The sequence below is a fragment of the Ursus maritimus genome, unplaced genomic scaffold, assembly GCF_017311325.1.
Source record: "Ursus maritimus isolate PB19 unplaced genomic scaffold, ASM1731132v1 scaffold_21, whole genome shotgun sequence".
Classification (NCBI taxonomy): Eukaryota; Metazoa; Chordata; class Mammalia; order Carnivora; family Ursidae; genus Ursus; species Ursus maritimus.
Window position 1 is genome coordinate 13,598,367 of NW_024424564.1, and position 16,920 is coordinate 13,615,286.

At 41.5% G+C, this 16,920-nt stretch overlaps 1 protein-coding gene across 1 annotated transcript in view; it reads left to right on the top strand.

Moving 5' to 3' along the window:
* Nucleotides 1-1,045: 1,045 nt before the first annotated feature.
* TRHDE (thyrotropin releasing hormone degrading enzyme) overlaps nt 1,046-16,920 on the top strand; it is a 365,132-nt gene continuing 349,257 nt past the window's right edge. The window contains exons 1-2 of the mRNA XM_040637265.1: nt 1,046-1,956; nt 13,397-13,670. Coding sequence (XP_040493199.1) covers nt 1,046-1,956; nt 13,397-13,670 — 1,185 coding nt within the window. The remainder of the gene's footprint in view (nt 1,957-13,396; nt 13,671-16,920) is intronic.

Sequence of the window (16,920 nt, forward strand, 5' to 3'; positions counted from 1 at the left end):
GCCTTCCCTGCCTCTTCGCGCTCTCTCGCTTTCTCCTTTGCCTTTCTCGGGGAGTTTCAGTCCCTGAATGCAGTCAGAGTAGCCTTGGCAATCTGGACCTGGAGACTGTGTGTACACACACAGGCACACACGCGCACACACATGCACACGCACTCGCACACACGCACTCCGGCGATCCCCACGGGGATACAGGGCAAACCCGGAGCATCATCTACCTGAAGGGGATGGCCCAACCGGACACTTCTTGCTCACTTGTCATCTCCGGAGGTCAGAGCAACGTCGGAACGAGGGAGGCTCGCTGTCCGGTCTGCAACCTCACGGCGTTTGCCGCCACCGCTGCTTAAAGTGTCCAGGCTGGAGGAGACGGCTTCTTCAGGGCAGATTCCCGGCGCAGCTCTGCGGCCCTGGGACTTCGCCCGCCTGGTTCACCCCGCTCTCTTCTTCCCCGGCCATCCTCTCGCCCCCGGCTGCGGAGTGCATGGCTCGGGCGCCTCCTCTGCTGCTGCCGCCGCCGCCGCCGCGAGCACATCCCACCCAGAGGACTGAACGCCACCGCTGGAGTGGGGAGAGAAAGCGGAAGCCCTAACTTCCCTCTCCACCGCTCCCTGTCCTTTCCAGCCAGGGACCCGTTGGAAAGCTCCCGCGGAAAGCCAGGCGAGAGCTGGGCGCAGGGGAGGGAGAGCCGGGAGCCGCAGGCGCACAGGGGCGGAGGCAGCATGTGCCCCGGCGCCCCGCGCCGGCCGGAGAAGTAGCGCGCGGTGGGGCGAGTGAGACGCTCCCTAAGTTGGGCGCGTCCCAGAGCTCGCCGCCCCGCGCCTCGGCCGCGAGTGTCCGGAGAGAGGCGGGGCTGATGGGGGGCGCCGAGGTTGCTGTTGCCTGCGGCCAGAACCCGTCTTAAAAGAACCTGGGCTAGCGCCTCCAGGGTCCCAGCTGGCGTCGCGCCCTCGGCCCGCGTGCGCTCTCTGATGCCTGCGCTAGCGGTGGCCCGGGTGGCCCGCCGGCGGGGGGTGCCGGAGGGGGCGGGGGAGGAGGAGGAGGCTCTGTGATGGCCCTGGACGGCGAGCGGGGGGAGCAAGAGGAGGAGAAGAAAAAGAAGAAGAAGAAAAAGAAGAGGAAGAAGAAGAAGGAGGAGGAGGAGGAGGGGGCTGAGAAGAACAGCTCACCCTTCGCGGCTACCATGGGGGAGAACGACGCCGCGCTCCGGGCCGGCGGCAGGGGACTTTCGGACCCGTGGACGGACTCCGTGGGGGTGAGACCCCGCACAACCGAGCGCCACATCACGGTGCACAAGCGGCTCGTGCTGGCCTTCGCCGTGTCCATCGTGGCGCTGCTCGCGGTGACCATGCTCGCCGTGTTGCTCAGCTTGCGCTTCGACGAGTGCGGAGCTAGCGCAGCGCCGGGCGCCGACGGCGGTCTCGCCGGCTTCCCAGCGCGCGGGGGCAACGGCAGCCTTCCGGGTTCCGCCCGGCGCAACCACCAGGCTGGCGGGGACTCCTCGCAGCCCGAGGCGGGCGGGGAGGCCACCCCTGGGACCCCGTCCGCCCAGCCGCCGTCGGAGGAGGAGCGGGAGCAGTGGCAGCCGTGGACGCAGCTGCGCCTGTCGGGCCACCTCAAGCCGCTGCACTACAATCTAATGCTCACCGCCTTCATGGAGAACTTCACCTTCTCCGGCGAGGTCAACGTGGAGATCGCGTGCCGGAACGCCACACGCTACGTCGTGCTGCACGCCTCCCGGGTGGCGGTCGAGAAGGTGCAGGTGGCCGAGGACCGGGTGGCCGGGGCTGTCCCGGTGGCCGGTTTTTTCCTCTACCCGCAAACCCAGGTCTTGGTGGTGGTGCTGAATAGGACCCTGGACGCGCAGAGGAATTACAACCTGAAGATCATCTACAACGCCCTGATCGAGAACGAGCTCTTGGGCTTCTTCCGCAGCTCCTACGTGCTCCACGGGGAGAGAAGGTAGGGAGGGAGGCGGTGCCGGGCACCGCCCCACCCAGCCAGGGTGCTCGAACGGCTGGGCGGCCGGCCACCCGGGGGACCGGGCTGGCTTCCGAGACCGAAAAGCGAGGGGTGGGTGAAGGAAGCGAAGGTGAGGTAGGACCATCACCCAGAACCCTTGGGGTCTCCCAGATGGCCGGGCTTTCACTGCTGCCGACTCCACACACTCACCAGCGCCAAACGGTGAATGCCACCCCTTCCTCTGGCGTGGAACTCCCTCCCGTCAAAGTTCCTTAGCCAGCATGGCTCCAGCAATTTTTAAAGGGTAGTGTGAAATTTGAGCGATGCCAGGGTGACATCAAAAGCCTGCCAAGATACCGTCGAGGGAAAATACTCGTGAGGGCCAAAGGCCAGGGCTGTAGGCATCCAGGTAAGATGGCAGTGCAGGTCAAAATCCTTCCCTCCCCCTAACATGCCCACCCCGCCCGTTCTCTGGCAGGCACAGAGCAGAGCGTGAGCTTCGGCTGCATGAAGTTTTCCAAAACTGCAAGTTGAGATTCGGAGCAGTAAGATCAGGTCCAGGTGACAGACGCAGGGGGAGGGCCACGGGGGTTCCGGGAGGCTGCCATGGCCAATGCCAAGGAGAAATGTCCTTGCAGGTGCTGCCAGCTCTCTAGACACAGACACAGAGGGACTCTAGTTTGTTGTTGTTGTTCTTGAGTTACTGCCTCTGGAAATGACTCCAGTGGTGAAAAGAGGGAAAGCTGGCCGTCAGTCTCAAATGCCTTCTTAATGAGTGCCTCTGATGCTTTTTAGATTTGGGCAGTATTTTATTTTTTGTTTTTCTGAGAGGCCGTGGGGCTTTTCACCACTTGTTTAGAGCTCAGATTTCGGAGTCTAACAGAAGTGGGTTCGAATCCTAGATGCAACGCTAGCTGTGGCGAAGGCTTGAAGACGCTGATGAATCTGTCACCAGCTCCTGACAGTGACTACCTCTAGTGCTTATCCAGCAAAATATATTAACTTAATCCCACAAGAACCCTATGTGGAAGGTGCTGTCCACACTTCCTGTCTTACAGGTGGGGAAATGGAGGCACAGAGAAGTAATTTGTCACGCAGTGAGCTGACAAAGCAGGGATTTAGACCCAAGCAGTTTGGCTACAGAGCCCATACTCTTAGTTTTAACCTGGTGGCAGTAATAGTAGTACACTCCTCACAGGATTGTTGCGGGTGTCCATGAGCAAATGCACTGAAAAGCACTTAAACCTATACCTGGCATATAGAGTGTCCTCTATAAATATGAGCTATTATGAATGTCCTGTGGTAGCCAGCACTCAAGCTTATATTACTGAATGAATAAACAAGTGATTTTTGCTTTTTGCCCTAATCCAGTGCATTTAAAATAACTTTGATTAATTAAATGACTATAGGGCCAGCAAACAACCGAAATGAACTTAAAAAAAGAAATCAACAACCTTAGAAGTAGAGGCAGGTTGGAGATTAGCATCGATGCCCCTGGCAGAGCCTCTCCTGTTTCAAATGATTTTCACAACAGCAGAAAACTGGGGCTCAGAGCAGCCCCAGGTGCCTGAGGTCAGCAGGCTTGTCAGTGGAGAGGTGAGACTTGAACTTTGGTTTTCTGATGGACCAGGGCATATGGTGGCTAGAAACTCCCAGAAGAGGTTATTGTATAGGAGGCTGGGAAGTTTCAGTGTGTTATGGGAGAACACAAAAGTTTTATTATTTATAGAGTGCTATGAAGCAACCTCAGATAAATTTTCCAGTGCTTTAGTGGTTGTGTGATAGTTGAAGCCTCCTATAAGTGAATATATGTAATATTCACTTTCAAACTCCTAAGATCAGATGTGGATAATTTAAACCCTCTTCTACCACTTCCTTCAACATATTCTAAACAATACAGAATAAATATATATTTTAAAACCCACCATCATATCAAATATGGGGGAAAACGCATAGAAGGCAAATTTGCATGTTGTGTTTGGAAACAAGCTTATGTCACAATGTCAATAGTGGGAGTTGCATATCACTGATAAGTCTTGCTCTGGTGAAATAAGTACTTCCAACAAATCCTGTTTTTTGAGCCATGCCCAAATATATTTGTTGGAACTGAGCTTGTTTTGGTCAGTGCGTTCAAATTAACAGGACTCTTAAAAAGACCAGCTGTTTCTGCTTGACCCATAATTGTTTTCTTGTACCCCTAGTGCATATTTGTGTTCAAACTCTCTCCTTCAGTTTTCTCCCAAAGATGTAAATGACTTGGTTGAAAGTTTAACCTAGAGCACATGTGGCTGTATTCTGCATCCCAATAGCAAATCTGGATTCAGTATTTCTGGAGCTCTCAGGGTGGTTTTGTTTCTAAACAGCATCTTAGAGAAAGTCCTCATTTCTCTTTATGTTTTTTTTTCTTTCCTTCAATACCAGAATGAATATGATAATTTCTTGAGTGTTTCTAACTGGAGTTGATATGGCAAAGGAAGTCTCTGTTCACAATTATATGAACGTTACATCAATTAAATTTTTTTTTATTGTTGTCGTTACTATGGCTACTTGGAGAATTTTTTAAACATACCAATGTCAGGAACTCAGGCAGTTTTGGACTTTGATTAGTGATGATTTCGTCCCCAAAATATTTTAAAACACTTTTCCAAGAGGACATAGATGCACGTTTTAAAATTTCATTTGATTAATGATTAAGTATCACGGTCTTTAGTTGTAGTTTTTGCCAAGTTAATTATTGGATAATTTTTGTAATAAAAATAAATATTTATTCTGCCAATGGGGAGTGACAGAGAGCAATTGGAAATATTTAAAAGAGCAGTACTACAAATCAGTCCACCTTACTTAGTCTATATGGAGATAACTCATTAATACACAGGAGACAATCTAATTCTTTGATTTACTTCTGGGAGGTCTGAGAGAAAGAATTTGGGTGAGGGGAGGAAAATTAGATTTCACTGTTGCTGTATACCTATCACCCTTGGAACGTTTTATCCCCCACTAGGTATTGAATGGGACCTGGTTTTCCCCTACGGGGAACACTTAACCTTTCCCGGTTCCCATACTGCACTGGAGAAGGGTAGAGGACAGACTCTCCCTTGAAACCCAAGGCTCCTCTACTTTCAGTTGATAATTCGGGTAACGACATTCACCACTTGTTGAATATTGCGAATAAATAAATTTTCTTTAATTTGAAATGTTTACACACGGCGGTAAATTATCTCCGTTAGTCCGAACACATACCCGTTTTTTTCCTCAAGTTGGTGCATAGCAGGCAGATAAAAAGGGTGTGTATTTATGCCATAGTATCCTTCAGTAGAATATACTTGCTTAGAATAGGTATATGTTCATTTACCTGAAGTAATTGGTGCATTCGGGTAGCCAGATGGCAAGCATACCCATGTTCAAAGTAGGGTACCTTAATTTAGAACCAGATGGTTGGATTGAAAGAGGAAATTTACTCAAAGAAAATGAATATTTTATCCACTTTCAAAAGGGAGACTGTTTTTTGTTTTTATTTTTTTTTTTGGCAAACTTTGATTGGGTCTATAACATGCCACAGTGAGAGAAGGCAAAATAAAAATGGGTGGTCTTTTTCTATAAAGGACTATTGTAAAGAGAAACCGTGATCTCCAAATAAAATGGGAAAAGAACGTCGTGGTTCTCAAAGAGAATTGCAAAAAACTCTTACAGAAATCTTGTGGAGAGACTAGAGGATTTTATGGGTAGCCATTTGATCTGTGGTATCAGTGTACATGGTTTGATGCCTTGTACTTTCCTGGACTGAATTAATAATCATGATATTTAATAAATACTAGAAAACCACCACATTGCTTTTATATTGAAAGCAGGCTCATTTCTCTCATTCAGTCTGGTGAGGAGATGTCTTTCTATGAGCAAGTTAGAGTTCAGGTCTGTTCGCTTGTCTATAGAAGGCTCGGAACTAAAAAAATCTGTAAGAACCATTTGTTTCTGTGAAAACTTTTTAATAGAATTCCTTAATGTACTTAGCTCATTGTTTTCCTGTCGGCACACATAACCATATGGCCAAACTGAGTCCAGTGCTGGATTTTGGTCACAATTCAGAATGCCACCAGTAAACCAAATTTAGAAAATATTTTTAAAAAGCTTTGGTCAGTGAATAATGAATAATGGCTCATTTAGGTACGAAAATCCATACAATTGGTGTCTATCTTGCTGTGTTTTCCATGGCTCATCTAATCTGATTACCTGGATAGTAATACAATATATACTTCCTCTCAAAGAGTTCAGTTAGTTTGCCTGGGTTTTTATGCATACAAAGTACTCTAAATCCTAAACAGGGCCTATCTGCTCTGGGTGTCTTTCAAACAAAGATGGACCTGTGACTGGTTCTCTGGTATTTGTCTGGTTTGCAAACCACGTTTATTTCCTCAAACCAGTTCTCGCCACTGCGTGTGGGGATGGGCTTGAGCAGTAGTATGGGGTGACGGTTTAGGTTAGTTGATAGTGAGGACATTTGTCCAAGTGATGACAAGACTCACTTCTTTAAGCACAGCTTCAAAGAACTATATAAAAGGAGCAAGGAAGAAATGATTGGTCTTTAACACAGGAATGTTTTACAGTCTGTAAGGAAGGGTATTCCTCTTCACCCCATGCTCATTCTCCCACCAGTCAGCAATGACAATCATCACTGTTAAAATCGCTGACTTCCTTTTAATTATTTGTCCTTTACGTGCTTTCAGATTTGCAAGGGTGGCTGGGTTCCTCCAGAGATTTTCAGAGTCCCATGTCATCCTGCTTTTTGCCACTAGAGAGTGGATGCTCTCTCCGGCAAGTAGAGTCTCACTACATAGAAATTGGAAGAATATAAAGAAACATACTCCCCTCTCTTCTCAGTTTCCTGGCCAATCTGGAATGATTTCACACAGCCACAGTGTATGGTGGTGTTGCTGCCTTCCCTGTTTCTGAATAAATGAGTGGCTGCGTGGTTGAGGGAGCTCTAGCACTGGTTTTTCAGGGATGGGGTGAATTGATTCCTCCCAGTGTAGACCTGTGTTCACTTGCAGGGTGAAGTTTTAATTTAATTATTCAGATCTTTTCCTATGACCACACAATTGAAAAAAAAATCAGAGGATGGGTAGACAAAGAATGAAGTTTTAAAATTACCACTCTTGGTTACTTTTTATCTCTTTTATGAATAGGCTCAAGCCACTTTTGGTTGTGTTGCTGGATGGAAGAGCATGTGTGTGCTTAGTGTGTTCAGGGACTCTGGATCCAGGCTGCCTGGGTTCATGTCCTGACTCTGCCACTTGCTAGCTTTATGACCCAGGCCATAAATATTTCCTAATTGTTCTGTGTCTGGTATCCTCATCTGGAAAATAAGGATAATGATCCCCTACTTCATAGGGGTACTGTGAGATCACGAGTTAAGTAATAAAGCACTAAGAGCCATGTCTGACAATTGGTAAGCTCTTTTGTAGGTATTAATATTATCATATTTGTCCATGGCTGGAGATATACTATTTGCATCGGTACAAGGTCATACAGGGTCAGTATTCTTGCCTTGCGGTTTTTCCCTACTAGCAAGACAGTGGGGGAATGGTCACCGTGGAAGTTCCTTCTACTGCTCTTTGTTTTGCCCCCCAAGCAAAATTCAAAAGACAGAGAGGAGGAAGCTGAGCCTTTCCACCCTGGAGAGCGAAGAGAAGAGCTGTGGTTTTGCATGGCAAGAGAAACCCATGCTTGGTCCAGGCACCGTGAGCTGGAGAGGCCTGAGACAGCAGGAAGAGGGTGTAAAACAAAAAGGAACATACAACTCTCAAATTATGGTACTGCTCTCTATCAGCAGTGAGGATAGCAGAGACCAGTGGCTGAAGGGTTGGAGGGGGTGGGGGGTGGGTGCCTTCCTTGTCACTGGAAGCCAGTGCATTAAATAGAAAAGCCCCAAGTACCACGGGAAAGGCACATTAGTCATTAGCTATTGTTCCCAAGACTTTTGAGTTTTGACAGTAGCAGTACCTCATAATACTTACATAATGCTTTGCCTCCTTCCAGTATTAAACAAATGAATCTCAGACACTATTTATTCTTATGAGAACCTAATATTATGGCCTGCAAAGGTAATTTTAGTGCATTCATAATACTCTTCATCAATGGTGATCAAGCACTCAAGACTCAGTTTTGATGGGAGTATTTAGTACATAAATAGGAAAACAATTATGAATATTGTGCTCTGTTTTTATAACACGATTATTCACATATGCACCACTTCCTACATACATATTGCTGGCATTATTGCGTTATGTTTTTAGTTTACTAGAATGGTTATTTAAAAAAATAGATTACACGCTTGCTTATAGCACTGAATATTCAGCAGGAATACTTTTCTTCTGAAATGGCAGAGGTTTAATGACTCATTGAAGTACATAAAAACACACAGTCTAAACAACGACCCATTTTGGCTTAAAATGTTTTGTCATTGAGTAATAATTTGCATTTTGATTAACAACCTTAACTTTAAATGGGACATGTGTAACTTCCATGACCTTGTAACTAGGTCCATCTACTGCAAACAGTGGAATAGTAACTAGATGTTCCATTGGAACTTTTCTTTAGATCTTGGGAGTTTTTATTAACAGTCTGAAATGATTGCAACACCAGGCAAATTGCAATTGCGACAGAAGGAAGCTCAAAGATCATTTTTCACTGCTGTATGTGTGGTACGCATAGCTGTGGTCCAGACGGAGACTTCTCGAATAGGGCATGCCATTTGTGAGGTTCTCTTGGTCTGGGTGGGTTGCACAGTGAAAAGTCATGAATCAATCTGAATGCTAACAGTGTCATGCAAATGTTGGTTTCCTCTGCATATTTTGACTTTACGAAAAGGCAAACTGAAAATAATGGAACAGAAATTGTTTTGTATCACATGCAGTAATTTGCTGGCAATATCAACCAACGTTAATGCATTACTTCTGCTGGATCTTATCATAATGACTTGACACAAGTAGCTTGCCTAGTGAACTTCCGCAGAAATATGAAGAAATCAATTCTCTGTATCCTTCAGAGACAGCACAGAGCTTTACGCCCTCCTTCTAGCTCAACCAAAATGTCAAATAGGCAAGTTGTTAAGAAATAAAGTAATTTATTTTAGATAGAAGAGAATTAAAATACATGTATATTATTTATATTTTTCTAGTTATGCTAAAGTGACATTCTTGGAATGACACTTCTAGGATGTCACTTTTGGAAGTGGCACTTTTTATGGTAATAGAGAGATTCATTAAAAGATAAAAATGATTTTGTTTAAAAAAGCAGGAGAAAAGCGGAAAACGAAATACTTGTCCCTATTACCTTCTGCCTCCTGCTGTTTTATATTACTTCTTGCTGCATTTACATATGTATTTCATATCCATACTGTATATTAAAATGTTTTCTATTTTTAATTAATTTTTTTGTATTTCTTCTATCTTGTGTCTTTCTACCACCTCAGACTTACTTCGAATTTACTCAAAACCCAAATTCATTATTTTCTACTCCAAATCACCTTGTTTAGTGGTCTCTTTGATGGTTTTAAGGACAGTAAACAGAAAAGAAGTCTCACTTCCACCAGTTGAAGGCAATCCTAACATACAGACAATGAAGACAGTATGATATTTTTGAAATCCAACACTGTTGCCTGTTGAGGGTACAGAGCTTTGAACTAGGTCTCTTTGTTAGACCAGAGCGGGGCGGCGGGGGGGAGGGGGAGTATCGAGGGTGAGACAGGTGTTAGAGATGGACCAGCAATGCTGAGACCTGAGAAAGCCAGACTCTGTGAGAGGACAGACAGCACACTAACTTAATAAGTGAGTCAACATGTTTTTAAAGGCTTATTTCTGTGCTACCTGGAGTCAACTGCCTCACTTCTTCATCTGCTTCTGACCTTTAAAATACTACCCAGACTTTTAGACCAATTCTTAGGCTTCTTCCTCTGTGAAGCCTCTTTGGTTCCTAAGACCGGTGGTTCTCCACTGGGTAAATAGCCACCACCCCACCCCCACTTTTAGTTGTCCCAGCTCGGGTGAGATGGAAAGTACTCCTGGTATCTAGCAGTAGGAGCCCTGGAATGCAGCTACACATCTTCCAGGACACAGGTCCCCCCCAACAAAGAATAATTAGCCAACCTAAAATGTCAGTAGTGTGGAGATTGAGAAGCCCCGATTCAGGAGAATGTAATGTCTTCGTACGCTTTCCTTCTTTTTGTCATGGCTTTTTGTAGAATACCTGTTTAGGTATTTGTTTAATTTCTTCTACTAGAGTATAAACTCCTTGAGGGAAGGAAGCATATATATTTATCTTTTTCTCCTCAGTATTGAATACTCAAGAATGATGATAAAGAGAAACAAATGCATTATAGAGCTTGTAATAAAAAGCTGTTTAGCAGTAGTAGGATTTAATATTTAAAAAAAACCTCATCAAATTTAGGGAATATTTTATTTCTCAATTTTGTTCCATTATAGAATCTCGAGCTTGGAAAAGACCTAAAAAGTAATCTAGTCCAACTGCTCTTCTTTACCTAGGGACTTCTTTTGATTTCCTAAATACTGAATTGAAATTCAGTTGCAATCGTCCTCAGTTGCCAGACTGTGAAATTGGTATTTCCTCATTTAGACATTATCAGAATATATGGTGGCCCTCTGTGCATAGATATATACTGTGTGTGTGAATTCATTAAGAATATTAATTGCAGAAAAGGCACTGGTTGGTCTTTATATTCCTTTCAACCCTGAGAATCAGTGATTTAAATTGCTAGCTTTACTAACATATTTACCTACTATATAAGGCAAAAAGAGTGTACACAACATGATTCTTCTGCATAAATATTTGGTTTATGAAATTCTCATTAACCCAGAGGTATTTAATCTTCTACATCTAATAAATTCTTACCCATTAATTACTTAATGCCAAAGACACCTTTGAATTTTTACTTAATGACTAATACATTCTAATTGCAACCCTTCTGTTGAACTCTTGTAGAACTTTTCCCCCAATATTATTAGCTGTCTACCTTATCATGACCTTAAGGACAAAAAAGGTTATATCTTAAAAAAAAAAAAAAAACAACACCTACCATGTATCTAATATAGTGGAAAGCTCACACACAGCAGACAACGTCTGTCAGTGGTGGAACTGGAGTTCTCATATACTTGAAAATTAAAAAGGAACAATTTTTTACCTGTATATGGAATCCTGTAGGTAACTTTTAAACAGCTCAGAAAAGAAATACCAAGCTCAGTGGACATTTCAATTAATAAGATGGAAAGATGAGATTCAAAAACATTATGGAAGACAAAAGATTGTGAAGAGCAAATTGTAAATGGGTCCATTTTAACTAGAAGGTACTGACATTTCTTTAAACAAAACTATATTACTATCAATAGAAAATCATAAGGAAAAATATTACCATGTACTGGCATTTTTGGAAAGAAGAACCTTTATTACCAATAGTCAACTTAAAACATTGTTTATAAATTATGGCTAAAGATTATTTTACTGTTCTTGAAATATAATTACTTTTTACTCAGATGCAGAAAGTGTGATTTCTAGACCAAGCTTTGCACTAATTGCAAGTGTAACTTTGGACAAATCACTTAACCCAACTGGAATTACTTTTTCATTTTAGAAATTTATGAGAGCTGGACAGTTCGTTTCTAAGACTGCTTCCAACTTTAACCTTAAATTTGTCTGAAGATTTGTAGTTAAAACTTCTTTCCCATATATTATATCATTTTATCATCTCGACAGCTTTGGAAGGAAAGCGTAGAAAGCATTATTATTTTCCTTCTACTAATGAAAAAATAGGCTCAAGCAGTTACCCAAGCCTGGTATGTAGCAACCCTGGTACTGTTTCCAAGATAACTCCCCAAAATCCTCTTTCTGTGAGTACGTATACAATTAATCTTTAGAATGTCTTATTTTTCTCTATTTCAAAATTAACTTTTAAAAAAGTAGACTCTCAATGATAAATGTAAGCTTCATAATGTTAAAAAGGTATAAACGTTTACATCTGATGGTTTGAGCCAGGGATAGCCAATAAGATTGATTGCTAGTAGCTGCCTGAAGTGCTATGCTGAGAATAATTTTGAGGCCAAGTTTGAGCTCAGTGGGAAAGTGTGCCGTGTTAGATTAACCATGAACATTGTGGATGATGGAGAGGGGAGTGGTGGCAGAACTACTTATGGGGGAAAGAGTCTTTTAAAGAAATGACTTCAGCACTCAGTAATATTTTATGAAGGGTCTGGTATTGACTTGCCTTATATTGAGTTTTGTAACTAGTATTATCAGAAAAGTTTAATTGATTTGTGTCATGAATGTTTTCATAAATAATAGCTTCTTTTTCAAGTTAAAAGAGTGTCCTTAAAGTACATAGTTTGAGTATTTTCATTTGTAACCATAACTGAAAGAATGTAGAGATTGCTTCTGGTTAGTTTTAATGAAATGCAACTTTGCAGCTTGATCTGAAAACTTGAGGGCATTAAATATACTTTAGATAGATATTCACACATATATACACATTGACATGTTTATTATATAGGTATTGATTATATAAATTTGCATGTATTATATTAACATAATAATATCAAAGTTATAATTTATGTAATAAATACGTATTATGAGTCATAAAAATATTTTCTGGATTATTCAATATAAACGTGTTAAACCACTCCAAGAAAGGTTAAAAGCCATTGTGGATCAGTGGGTGCCATTTATGGACTGGCTGCCATTTATTAACTGCCTGATGGTTGCTCTTCATCTTTCACAGTGATACGCACTTTATATCCTTTCTCCCCACTAAGCTTTACAGTACTTTTTAAACGTTAGGCTTGATTATTTCCTTTCAAGCAATGAACACCTAAACCTTATGGAAATTTAGTAATCATCCAAGGTGATATGGCTGAGAATGCTGAAAAGCGAGAGTTTAGGCCAACTTTTGTCAGGTTTCAGAGTCCTTAACAAAATCCGATTACGTGTAGCTGAAATTTGAGGGCACAGATGTTTCCCACTGATGGTCTATATTCTACATGTATCTGATGGCGACTTTTGGATTTTAGTTTCACCGTCTTAACTTGTACACCTTTAGAGGAGACAGTGGGGGCATACCAAAAAGGAGAACTGTTATTTTCCAGTGGGCATCCAATGGGATGCCAGTGAGTTGTTTTTCTGTAAAGTGTAATGTTTTTGTCTAATAAGCACTGGCCCAGGTTTAGAGAATTTACTTTGAGATAAAAACTTCCCTGAAGAATTTTTATTGTTGGGGAAATATATATGAATTATACTTCCATGCTATTCATGAACTTAAGTTCGGTTCAGAAAAAAGTACCTTGTTATTCGGCAAAATATATTATTTTATCAGCAGAAGCATGTAAAATGGTTGTAACTTAAGTCATAAATGTAATTGAGAACGTCATTTTCTTTTTTCCAGGTTCCTTGGTGTTACTCAGTTTTCGCCTACACATGCCAGAAAGGCGTTTCCTTGTTTTGACGAGCCAATCTACAAGGCTACTTTCAAAATTAGCATCAAGCATCAAGCAACCTATTTATCTTTATCCAATATGCCAGTGGAAACTTCCGTGTTTGAGGAAGATGGATGGGTTACGGATCACTTTTCACAGACTCCTCTCATGTCTACATATTATTTAGCCTGGGCGATCTGCAACTTTACATACAGAGAAACTACCACCAAGAGTGGGGTTGCAGTAAGTATTTTAAGCTTAAAAATTTTTTAGATAATGTACACACTGTGTGGTAATCTGATTTCTGGATTAATAATGAATCATTTTTATCCTCTTCAAGTCTTATATAGCTAAGTTCTTTTGTTAACCCTTGGCGGGAAATTATCTTCCTGGTTTCTAGAGTCAAAGAGGACTGTCTTTTCCATACCCAGCCCTCTTGTCCCTTTCACCACCTCCCGCATCCCCATCATCCCTGTCCCTCTTCATCTTCTGAGTATTTCTGAAACAACTGTTGTCTGCTTTGGGAAATTGCTTTTTATTTATATGACCGGGAAAACTACTTCTTTTTATTGTGAATATTTCAAATATCCAGAAAATGTAAAGAATAATATAATAAACTTCACAAGCCTACTAGCCAGCTCTAGAGAAACTAAACATTTTACCATCTCTGCTCTAGTCTAATTTAGTGTTTGAGAAAGTAAAACGTATTGGATAGAGTCGAAGCCCTCTGTGTGTGCCTGCCTGATCTCATTGCCTTGTCTCCTTCTTTAGAGATAACTACTGTCCTGAATTTGATATTTGCCATTTCTGTGCATATTATCATACATTACCAAGTGTGTATACATATATTTCTACAATAGGTGCCATGCTTTAAAATTTCATATAAGTGGTTTATATTATAGATATCATTCTGTAAGTTATTTTTATTTCATTTTAATTTTTGCTTAAAATTATGTTTTTGTGGTTTATTTGAATAGAATGGGTTGAGTGAAGATACCCAAATCTGTCATCCTCCTGTAGATAAACATTTTAATTTCTCTGATTTTCAAAGATTAGCAACAATGCTCAGTGAACACTTTTGTCCATGAGTTCTTCTGTCAGTGTGCTAGAATTTCTGTGGGGTTATAAAGCTTCTCTTAGCCCATAACACCCAAGTGTATAGAAATACGTTCTTAGGGGAGCATGATGTGTAGGAAGCCTGGAGAAGTCATGCTCTGCATTTAATTTATAATACGAATCAATTGGACTTTCTGTGATAACTATCATTTGTGACAGCAAGGTGTTCTAAGCATCTTTGGTATGCTATTGTATTGCTCTAGTCAGGCCAGGTCAGGCCATGCTGAGTTAACAACTTCCTCCTCGTTTCAATGGCTTACACAATAAATATTTTAGTTTTTGTGTCACCCGTAAAGCAAAGTATTATGATTTTGTTTTTCCTGATGAATAAAGTAAATTGAGGTTTAAAGAGATTAAGTAACTTACCCAGGGTCAAAAAGTAAACAAGTAGTAGAGCTTCAAGGCAAACTTTTGTTGGTCTGATCCCAAATTTTGGGCTTTCCTGCCACGTGCCCTGGGAACTCTGTTTCGTCATTTCAGCCGTATGTCTGTAAGAGAATTCAAGTAATGATTCTCCCTATCCGGTGGCCATCGTATTCAGCATTGCTTGAATGTAACAAAAGGAGTTAATAGAAATTCATATTCTTGTTCTGTAGGAAGTTCATAGGTCTATAACAACCTAAATATTGAAAAATAGGTTTGCATAAATAAATTTTTCTCAGTGTTACTTTCAATTTAAATCGCTGTGGAACCTATTTAAAAAGTAAAATCTGCCTGCATAAAAAATTAGTGCCATTATTGAAGAACTGTGTATAATGAATTAATCTACATAGTCGTTAAAATTAGGTCCTAAATGCTGGCTATAGAGGGCCGGAAGACATTTTGCTCTTCTGGACTTGCATTCATTTCATACGTTGGGTTCCTCTGATGTTTGTTGATGTCTCCTATGGCTGCTTCAAGGCTATACATGTTGGACCCACACAGGAAAGGAACACCAAGACATCTCATTTACTTTGACGTCTTCCAAAGTTGATGGCTGGCTTGCTGTGCATCAGCTTGCAGTGTAGGGCGCCCTGGAACTGTTTTTTCTAGTATGTTTTCTTTAAAGCATCTTAAAAGTGTTCTCAGCCCTACACAATTAAGCTTGTTGCTAAGTGACCCATATTTAAAACCAGACACACTCTAATTATTTAGATGTGACTTTTATTAGAGTTAAGAATCCAAGTAATTAGTAAACATTTTAAAATTCCTACTTAATAATTTTTATGTAGAAAAGATAAAACATGCTACCAGAGAACATCGAAAGGTCAACTGAAATAAAATTATTCAGTTGTATAATCTAAAAGTACTAAGGATAATAAAAAGGAAAACAAAATTGCCACTGGGAGCCCTTATTTATCAACTGTGGAAATATAGTTTAAAAACCTGGTTCTTTTTTTTTGGTCACCCCTTCGATATTCAATCTATTTTTATTTCCATTGCATTTCCTCTTTATTACTGGGGAGGAGCACATAGGAATCACATATCTGAACTCTTAACAGCTGGAAGGAGTGGAAGTTTAGGTTTAGGATCTTGGGGGGGGGTGGGACAGTCATGGGAATTAGGTCATTTTGGATCAGAAGCTGATGCCGTCTTCTTTGAGATGTGAGAGCGTAACTAGGGTAGCATCTTAATAATTTACAGCTGAAATGTAACGGTGCCTCAAGCGTGTGTATTTGAAGCATCATCATTTAATTCTCGAGTTTTTTACCCTTTGCAAGGCACTGTCCTAAGCAATTCGAAAGGTAAAAACCTCTAAGATCCCTCTGGTACAGTGATTGCACGTGCATCTTTCAGATGGCTCCAAGCTGGTAGACGTATTTTGTTTACCCATCCCTAAAATGGCTTAATATTTTTGTAATTAATGGTCGATATTTAGAAATTGAGAGATTGCACATAAAATTATTTGTTTCTGGCTTCTCTTGAAAAATGGGAAGATCTTTTGACACTGGGCTCATTTTTTCACTTGGCAATAATTGTTCACTCATTTTTTCTTTTGGTAAATATTTACTGATTGAGTGTCAGGTGTTGTTCTAGGCTCTGGGGATATAGCAGCAAACAAAGTAACAAGGTTCCTATTCTTAGGGAACTTACATTCTAATGAGGTGAGAGTGACAATAAACAAATAAATGTGTATCAGGTGGTAATATTTGCTATGAAGGAATTCAGGGTGCTATAGCTGGATGGTGGCTGACCCATTTACATGAAGCTTTTGCTTCCTTGTGTAACCTAATTCAGACCACTTTTTTCTTTTGAACCATGTCAACTTCACTGTTGTATATTACCTGCTTTCATTCTGTAGGCATTTGGATTTTCAGCCCTTGTCTAGGGACATAATTCAAGAGGGTAGCCAAGGACTATGCCTCAGAAAAGCAATAAATTCACTAATTGTGTCTTA